The 8,976-nt window shown below is 42.6% G+C and overlaps 1 protein-coding gene across 5 annotated transcripts in view; it reads right to left on the bottom strand.

Annotated features, from left to right (window-relative positions):
• Positions 1-809: 809 nt before the first annotated feature.
• Positions 810-8,976, bottom strand: part of LOC108746888 (DNA N6-methyl adenine demethylase-like) — a 47,440-nt gene continuing 39,273 nt past the window's right edge. The window contains exons 4-12 of one of the 5 annotated variants that reach the window (XM_018483960.1): positions 8,354-8,591; positions 7,851-8,087; positions 5,133-7,745; positions 4,674-4,849; positions 4,189-4,542; positions 3,889-4,116; positions 3,614-3,768; positions 2,635-3,475; positions 810-2,553 (exon numbers count right to left, since the gene is read on the bottom strand). In XM_018483960.1, the coding sequence (XP_018339462.1) occupies positions 877-2,553; positions 2,635-3,475; positions 3,614-3,768; positions 3,889-4,116; positions 4,189-4,542; positions 4,674-4,849; positions 5,133-7,745; positions 7,851-8,087; positions 8,354-8,591 (6,519 nt within the window). In that variant the 3' untranslated portion in view covers positions 810-876. Of the gene's footprint in view, positions 3,476-3,613; positions 3,769-3,888; positions 4,117-4,188; positions 4,543-4,673; positions 4,850-5,132; positions 7,746-7,850; positions 8,088-8,353; positions 8,592-8,976 lie in introns of all 5 variants that reach the window. The other 4 variants (XM_018483961.1, XM_018483957.1, XM_018483958.1 and 1 more) reach the window with 4 other exon arrangements.

Here is an 8,976-nt window from a genome sequence, read left to right as displayed (position 1 = left end):
TACATATATATAATATTATATATTTTATATAAACAAATAATTTTGCCTGCAGCTTTCTTTTTCATTAATTTTATTTAATTTGGGTAATCGATATTTTTATGCAATATTCATGTACATAGATGAACACGAATCAATTTTTTTCTTTTACATTTTTACGAAGTCTTTAGAAAGGTGCGATAATTCTGAGATCACATCGTGCAAGTTTCCTTGGGTGTCTTGAAGTGCATATACGTTCAATGTGTGCTTTTATGTGTACTTGTGATATCGCGTGATTCATCATCTAGACTTCGACTAGCTAGTAAGATTACAATTCTACCAACACGAAACCGTTATACGTAGCGATATTACTTAAAGTGTACAGGGTCAGAATACGAAAATCTTCGTATCAAAGTCTTCGCAAGGCGTAGCTTTCATCGGAGCTTTCCTGATACATCAATAGCCTCGATCATTACCATTGTCTCGATTTTGCAGCCTCTGTCTCGATTACGAGAGTCTCTTTCGAGTTCAACTCAGTAAAAAGTCAGTATAAAACGCGAGCCCCACACAAAGAGTGATGTAATCACACTCGGCGAGGCTATTTTTCAAGCACGTTTTGTCGCTATGTTTAAATCTTGCGTAAAACTCGAAATAGAAAAATGGCAGTGCAAACTGTGTGTTTCTCGTTTTCGGAATAACTAACTATAACGATAATAACAATATAAAGCCTCTCATGGTAAAGTTGCCGCCTCATTATTTTATCCTCGATCGGATTTGTCGCGATTCTTCTTCAGGATTTTGTCTCTCGAATCCTTTGTAGCTGATTCGATTTTTGGTGATGGCATATTTCAATACAAGCTTCGGTCATCGACGATCGAAGCTGTATCGTCCAACCTCGACTCATCCAATCGCACCACCTTCTTGGTATGGTCCAGTTATCATACATGGATGCATTGGGAAGAGCGTTGTCCAAGTCATCGTGGTGTAAGTAGGTGATCTCATCATGAACTGTGAACTGGGGACATTTGGAATGTGCGAAAGTGGTGGAAGTGGCGTCGTTTTTCCGTTTGTTGTACTACCAGGGCTTGTCGCGGTAGTTGGAATCGATGGATTGGTTGTCGATACGGACGCATTGCTAGTCGATGTTGTGATACCCAATTTTCGCAGTCGCATCTTTTCCTCCCATTCCTCCCAACCATGCTTGGATCTGTTTAAATTGCGATGTTGATAGAATACCAAGCTAATTCTAGTCGGATTAAGTCGATTGGGTTTTCTCAGTGCAGTGGTGGCATGCATCTCGTGCTTTGCACATTCGAAGAGTACACTACCATGGCTTAAGGCAATCGCAACACCACCCATTTGAGGATCCTTAAAACATTCCTCATTTTCAGAATAGTCCGTTATTTCGCCGAGTGGTTCTGCCTTCGGAGGAGGCTCTGGCAAGACCGGAAAATAAGGTGCCGGTCCGTAAATATCCCACCGCGGTGTATCCCACCTCGTCCAGCCGGAATTCAAACCTTGATACGTAGGGTTCAGGCCTTGATACGGATATTGAGACGAATGGAAGCAACCTTCACGTTTTGGTTGTTGATAGAATTGTTCCGGTGTTTGATATGGGGATTGATTATGGTTATAGTTATAACCTTCCCATGAGTTCGTGTAAGGTTTCTCGAACACTGGATAGGATGGATATCCGTATTGAGGAAACGCATGGTGATTTAAACCAGACATAGCATGGAGATCTTGTTTCACTTCATTAGTCCATGCGAGAGAATTCGAATTAGAATTGGATACTTCTTGCTTGTTATCATAAAATCCTTCTCGCAATTTATCTTCCGTGCAACTGTCCTTCAAGTGATTAGGTATACATCCGTTTTGGGCCGTGTTGCTAGATGGAGCGTCCGGAAATATAGGCTTGGAATCTGGAGGTTTTAAAAATGTTCGGGCCAAAGGATTTGGATAAGCATTAGGTTCCGCAGATAAATTCTGATTGGATATCGTTCGCGAGGGTGGTCTTCCTCTTGGCACTCGGAATGGTGATGGTTCAGATGACGTTTCCCAGGCAGTTTTAGTTTGGTCCGATCTTGTTAGTTTACCGACCCAAATCTTCTTGTCGCCCATCTGCTGATGTGGATCAAATTGATGTGGATTTTTGACTTGATTAGAACACCATGAATTCGCCATATTCCAATTCTGTGGGCAAGAAACTTGATCGGAAGATGGCGATGGAGGATGATTGCTAACAAAGGATTTTGCTTCCGATTGTCTGTGCGCATGATAAATGGATTTTCGCTGATCATTCGACGAGCATTGCGCGTCATTTCGTTGTTCTGGCAAATGCAAGGAATTATGTCCCAAAACATTCGAATTTGGAATTTCCATAGATTTATGATTACTATTTTCCATGTAAGAATATAAATTTGACGTGTTACCATCGTAATATTGATTATGATAGCTAGAATTTACAGATGGTTGCATCCTATTTGCAAATGTTTGTTCAACTTGTGACCTCAGTAATGGCGATTTTGTAGAGTTTTCAGCATCCATGTAATTTTGTGTCATCGTATTCGGATATTTCTGCGAATTAAAATCTCCCATATATTTAGGAGATGTTAATCTCAATTGATTAGTGACACAATCTTGGTTTATATTACGTACATGAACTGGCGACTGATTCATCTTGGATGGAATGTTTCGATGTGTCGTCTCCATGCCGAATGATGGATTGAGGGAGCCGAATTTTGAGGGAGAACAGTCATTTTGCCCGTTGACAGAAGCAGCGTAAATTCCAGAAGCCATTTGATGATCGTAATTATTTTCCATGTTTGAATGTTCCAATCCTTTCAATGGTGCCATTTTCGGATCTTGAGACGTTGTGGTACAGCCCCTGGGTGATACATTATAAGACACCTCTCCTGATATGTGCGAACGAGGTGAAACCGGATGAATTCTAGGTGAACTTCCATAACATCCTCTGGCTGAATCCACTGTAGAGTTGGGTAGATTCCTCGAGCCTGGTCTGTGCTCTTCTTGAGAAACGGTACTCCTGGGCCTAGTATCATCTAAACTGGTACTGTCTGGATCCACTTTGATGTCCCTCTCTAAACCACCAAATGAAGGATATTCTCCCCATGAATTCAACCAATTATTTTTACGCTGTTCGAGCCAGCCGTTTCGATTCCACTGTTGCTCACCTTGATATGCTCCCCATCCTTGATACATGGACACCGGACTATCTAAGACCGTGGATGATACCTGAGAGCTCTGCAACTGCGCGTCAATTCCCTCGAACATGGGCGTCATCTCCAGCGTTAACTGCGATTGTAGCTTAGAAAAATCTACGTGTCCCGAACGTCCGGAATCAGTTACTTTTTCCGTCATAATTTTGACTGAATCCTTTTTGCTGGTCTGAATATCCGATTCATCTTCTTTCCTTTTTTTACCATGACGTCTACATGGTTGAAGAGGTACCGATCTAACTCGAACCTCGCATGGATATCTAAACAACAAGTAAAAGATATGTTTTATGTATACGTATAGCATTTCCCCTTCTTTTTACGTCATAACTATCAATAATTATGTAAAACAATTTTTTTATATATAGATTATTTTTAAATAATACTTAAAAGATACTAACTTAGATAAAAATTCAAGTGCACCGGAGCGAACCTTCTTCTCTTGACCTTCCTTTGAACCAAATTCGTCTGTGTCATCCATTATATAAAGGGGTAGCACATGTAACTGTTCGTCTTCGGGTTTCGATAATGTTCGATGTTTTGTCAGAGTAACTACCTGATAAACGTAATAAAAAATGTTATAATACTATAATAAAAAACAAGTTTCATTTTTTCAAAATACTATAGAGAAAAAAATATTACATGGCGGATCGAATTAAATATAAAATTCACGCACCACAGTACATCCGTTATTCATGTTGTGTAGATCCCGATGGGAGTGTGCACAGAAATCAATGCAAGCCGTAACACCAGAAAAAGGTCGACCTGGTTTAAATCCTAAACGACATTCGCTCGCTTCCCGCTCGAATTGAGTTTGATTATTAAAAGCCTCTGGCGCAAGACTAAGATACAAAGGTGACAAAAGCGTCGCCAGAACGTGCATTCTCTCTTCGACTTCTTGTTCCTGCGAAACAATTCTTTTGTTACAATATGCAACTGTCTTTTTAGCCATTTTGATTGTCTTTAAGATATTTACCTCCGATCGTACAGACAATCGAAACTTGCGGACGGTTTTACTTCTGGCATATTTGCAGCCGTTATAGTACATTGACCAGGAGCAGCCAAAGGAAAAGCTGGCGCCGCATGTGTCAGGATCGAGTCCTTGGCATGCACATGTTCGCGGTTCGTTGGTACCGCACCGTCTAGTGGTTGGAAGACCGAATCGATTGAGTTTGTGACTTAAGAGAGTATAGATACGATCTGCTTCGTGAGTCGGTACTCCTTCCCAGGCAACCATAGCTACAACGATCCAGGCGGTTGGACACTTGTGACCTTGACGATGTTTCACCACGGTTAAGATTTTCTCATCAATGCCAGATCGTCGGATAATCTAACAAATTATTAATTTCGCGTAAGGAGAAAAACAGACGCTGTTGCTACAATATGTTTCCTTACTAACATCATCTTTATAATCATTGCTAATTGCAGTAATTACACGATTCTTTTCAGAAAATGACTTACCCACTTGGCCATTGGACACCCTTGCGTGGTTTTGCCCTCTTTGCCAGTATAGACGACCTTTTCGAATCTTATCGCGTCGCCCTTAAGGCCAGTTCTTCGTTCGAGATCATTCCGAAGATCAGGCAGACTTGCAGCCGCTCCGAGGTGAGTGTAGTACGAACCAGGCTCTGGTGGACCTTGTGGTTGAACCACATTTTATTTACGAGCGGCTGACACGTAAACGAAAGGAAGTAACGGAAGCGGAAACATTTATGCCGTGCACATAGTAGATACGACCTTGCGAATAGGGGTTACGTTAGGTACACACATTCTCCTCCGGATTTCAGGATGCATAACCGGTTGGTGTTATTGGTAATAAAATGTATATTAGTATGTTTATAACTTTCTTCCATGTGTTCTTTCGTGGTTAGTGTGCTTTTTCAATGTTAGTGTAGTACGGAATACGTAATTGTAACTCACATTTATCGGCGGGGAAGCAGTTGCAGTCCGGTACTTCGGTCCTGACATTGTTCTTCAATTTGTCCAAGTGATCTTGCAACTTTGTTGTTACAGTCGTCGTAGTTGGAGTATGCGGACTGTGTGGTCCTTCGTTCTTTAACTCAGCTTTTTCCACGGAATCGTCTAGTATTTCATCCTTGGTTTGGAGACCCTGACAACAGCCGTCTCTTAGGTGTTCAGGAGTCGGCTGTTCGGTCCCGCCTCTTCGACAGCACCACGAACCGGTACCCGGCGACACCTTTGCGGGTCCACCATCGCCGCGAAACTTATAATCTCGAGTAATCTCTTGATTCTCTTCGTTCTCAACTATATTGGACGCATCATGAGATACGTGGACATAATTATGTTCTTCGGTGTTCTCCTGTTTAATTAACCGGTTAGAATCGTATTTATCTTGGAAAGATATATGATCGGCAGCGTTTGTCGTCTTCAAAAAATCTAGATTATCGGTTTTTATTCCGTCACTTTCAGATATCTTCTGGGACCTCTCGAAAGACGTATCCTCAATTTGATTCATGCACAATCTTTGTTGGAAAGACTTGTCGTCGATTTCTTCATCTTTATCATTTCTTCCTTCTGCCTCCCAGGAATGTTGATCTTCGTCTTTGTCATATTGACTCTTATTTTCTGCAGTGAGCTTCATGAAATTTTCGAAAACTGTCATTCCATTTTCTGGCAATGCGGAATTATCATCTTTATTATCAATATCGTTATTATTGTGATTATGTTCTCCTTCCGTCCATTCCCATAAGCCACCACCGTCGGGCAAATTCTCTACCCGAGGGTGGTGGCTATGCAATAAAAAATTACCGGTCAAGTTTTCATTAGATTGCGTCATCGAAATAATGTTTGATTGATTGATAAAATGATCCATGCGTTTTTCTTGCATCTTCTCGTTGCTTTCATGTGCATCGCGTATTTGATCGTCCGTTGGATATTCCGAAGAAGATCCATTATTGGTATTAGTATGTTGTGATTGCATCTGATGGTGTTGATGGCTTTGCTGTTGTTGTTGTATTTGCTGCTGCTGTTGCTGCTGCTGCTGTTGCTGTTGCTGCTGCTGCTGCTGCTGTTGCTGCTGCTGCTGCTGCTGCTTATTCAAAATCATCGATTTCAATCGGCTATTAAGGTTCACTCGATTGGATTGAGCATAGATATGGCTTTCCGAATTATCTTGATTTTCCGGAAATCCGTTCGGTTTACTAGTATCTACTGTTGTTTGTTGTTGCCATGCAATTCTCTCTCCTGAGTTTTGCATGTCTTGCTTTGTCGCCTGTTGTCCCCAAGTCGGTTGAGTTTCCGATACAGAATTTACAGGCGACCAAGACATTTGACTGTCCAGTTTATTTTCCTGTGGCAGCTGATTTTGCCACTGATGACTCGGAGTCCGTCTAGGACTGGGCTGCGAATCTTGCCATTGTTGCTGTGGCTGTTGACTATTATCACTTTTTATGCTATTTGGTGACCAATTCGGTTGACTAGTCGGCGTGTCAGGCCACGATATTTGATTGGACGGGGTGAGTCTGGGATTCTGCTCCACCTTGGTCTGTTGCGGCCACTGCTGTTGTTGCATCTGCTGTCCGGAAGGCGTCAATCTCGGATTCTGTTGAGATCCTTGCATTTCCGGACTATTTTGCTGCCAGCTACGTTGGCCAGATGGCGTCATCCTCGCGTTTTGTTGAGCATTACTGTGTTGATGGTCTGACAGTTTCGGAGAGTGCTGCAGCCAGGACTGATGTTGAGACGGTTGCTGATTGGATGGCGTCAACCGTGAGTTTTGTGGATCCCTTAGCTTTGGACTCTGTTGTGACCAGTTTCCCTGAGTTTGTTGCTGCTGGTTGTCGGCGTTTTCGGACCACGATTGTGGCGTTCGAGGTTCCTTCACGCTTCCAGTCTCCCAGCTCATGTGACTCGCTGGTCTTGGCAGTTCCTGTGATTGCATTTGAGTAGTTTGTTGCTGTTCCACCTGAGACTTCATGTTGCCTTGTATATTTTGTTGCTGTTGCTGTGGTGGAGGTTTCTGTGGCTGTTGCATCGCTCCTTCCTGCCAATTCATATTGCTGTTGACACTACTGCTCATTTTTCCACTTGTGTCTGACCATACATGCTGTTGATTATTGTCGATCATCGATTGTTGTTGCATTTGTGTTTGTTGGTGATGTTGCTGTTGTTGCTGTGAAACCATTTGCCATTGGTTCTGCGTTGATTGTTGACCCATTTCCACGTAGCCTGGATACCCGTTAGAGTTGTGTAAACTCTGTGGGTCCGGTTGAAGTGGATACCCAGGCATCTCGTTTCCCGACACGTTAGTGGCGGCGATCGTCGCAAATCCCTTTACTTGTGTATCTGCGGCAGTTTGTTGCTGCTGCTGCTGCTGTTGCTGCTGCTGCTGCTGCTGCGATGGCTGCTGCGGACCTCCTTGTGGCTGTTGCTGTTGACTGTCCATATGTACTGAGCTGCTGCGACTCGTCGGAGTTGTCGACGGAGGCGGCGCCATTGTCACGTCCTGCAAGAAGCCCCGTTTTGCGGTGTGTAGCGTTCGATGCAAATGCTTCATATGATTCTTTAGAATGGCTATCGAAATAGGGACAAATACGAGAAAATTGTGAGAAATGGATCCGCGCGAATAAAAAAATATAGGTGTAAGTTGGAGCTACATATTTATGTAATCAAAAACACTTACTTGTTGATAGCCATTTACATAGTCCTGTCGCTCGTAAGCGACTGATTGATTAGTGGTAGCCGAGGGATCTACAAATTGTCCATTCAACTGCCTCTGAGGCGTCGAAACCACTGCCTGTCCTCCGACAGGGGTCAACGGTGAAGGTTGCCCCGTGATGGTGTACTGTCCCGTCGTTCCAGCTCGTTGAAACGCAGACTGGTCCGTCGTTATAAATGTTTGTTGCTGATACGGAACTATAATATTGAAATTAATACGTTGATATGGACACGCGATCTTACGTGACATGACACAAAGATGGTCATGTCTCTCACGAAAAACGCTCAGTATATACAGTAGTTTAAAAAAACGGAATTTATTTCGGACAACTTTAATTTATTTCTTTTCTAGAGTGATACAATGATTACCGGAAAACTATATATATATATATAATAAATATCCCTATTATTTCGCAAGCATTGTCTGTTTCGTATTGCTATTATTTCGTTTGAGTTTCATTCACCTGCTTGAGGATGATAAGGTGTTGCGCCTCCATACTGAGGATGATACCTCAACTCTTCGAGTTGATTTGGTGCGGGAATCTGCTGAATGAATTGCTGAGGTGGCCACGGTGCTGGTGATGTTTCGACCGCTACTGTGCCAACTGGTCCGACTCCCTGATGCCAAACCGTATTTCCAAATCCGGCTGTGGGACGGAAACCGGCGCCGGAATCACCGTAAAACGGCATTACTCCGGGTGACTACGCATAAAGAGAATGGACGAATCGTCGTTTAATTTAACGTCATTTTCTTCAGACTGTGAAATTCTTTGTTAACGTATCGAGAATTGAGGATTAAAATTTAAATGGAATCTATACATATATTAGAGGTGGCATTTTTAACTTGCGCTTTGTTTCAGGCATTTAATTCTGCCGTATATATACTTTTATAAAACTATTTTATCGTGCAATAAATAACAACGATAACGGCAATAGCAGGAGATAAAATGACGTGCCACGTGCTTAAAAATGGAGCTGTGCGAGTTCACTTTCGTTTATTTCCATTCGCCTGACTATTCTCTCGGCTTTGCCTACCTGTCCCGCGTTTCTCGACGAAATAGAGCGAGAAAACAGCGAGCGAGCGAGA

This window comes from Trachymyrmex septentrionalis, unplaced genomic scaffold (assembly GCF_001594115.1).
Source record: "Trachymyrmex septentrionalis isolate Tsep2-gDNA-1 unplaced genomic scaffold, Tsep1.0 scaffold19, whole genome shotgun sequence".
NCBI lineage: Eukaryota > Metazoa > Arthropoda > Insecta > Hymenoptera > Formicidae > Trachymyrmex > Trachymyrmex septentrionalis.
The sequence above is the reverse complement of the archived record's forward strand: the minus strand, read 5'-3'. Positions and strand labels throughout refer to the sequence as shown.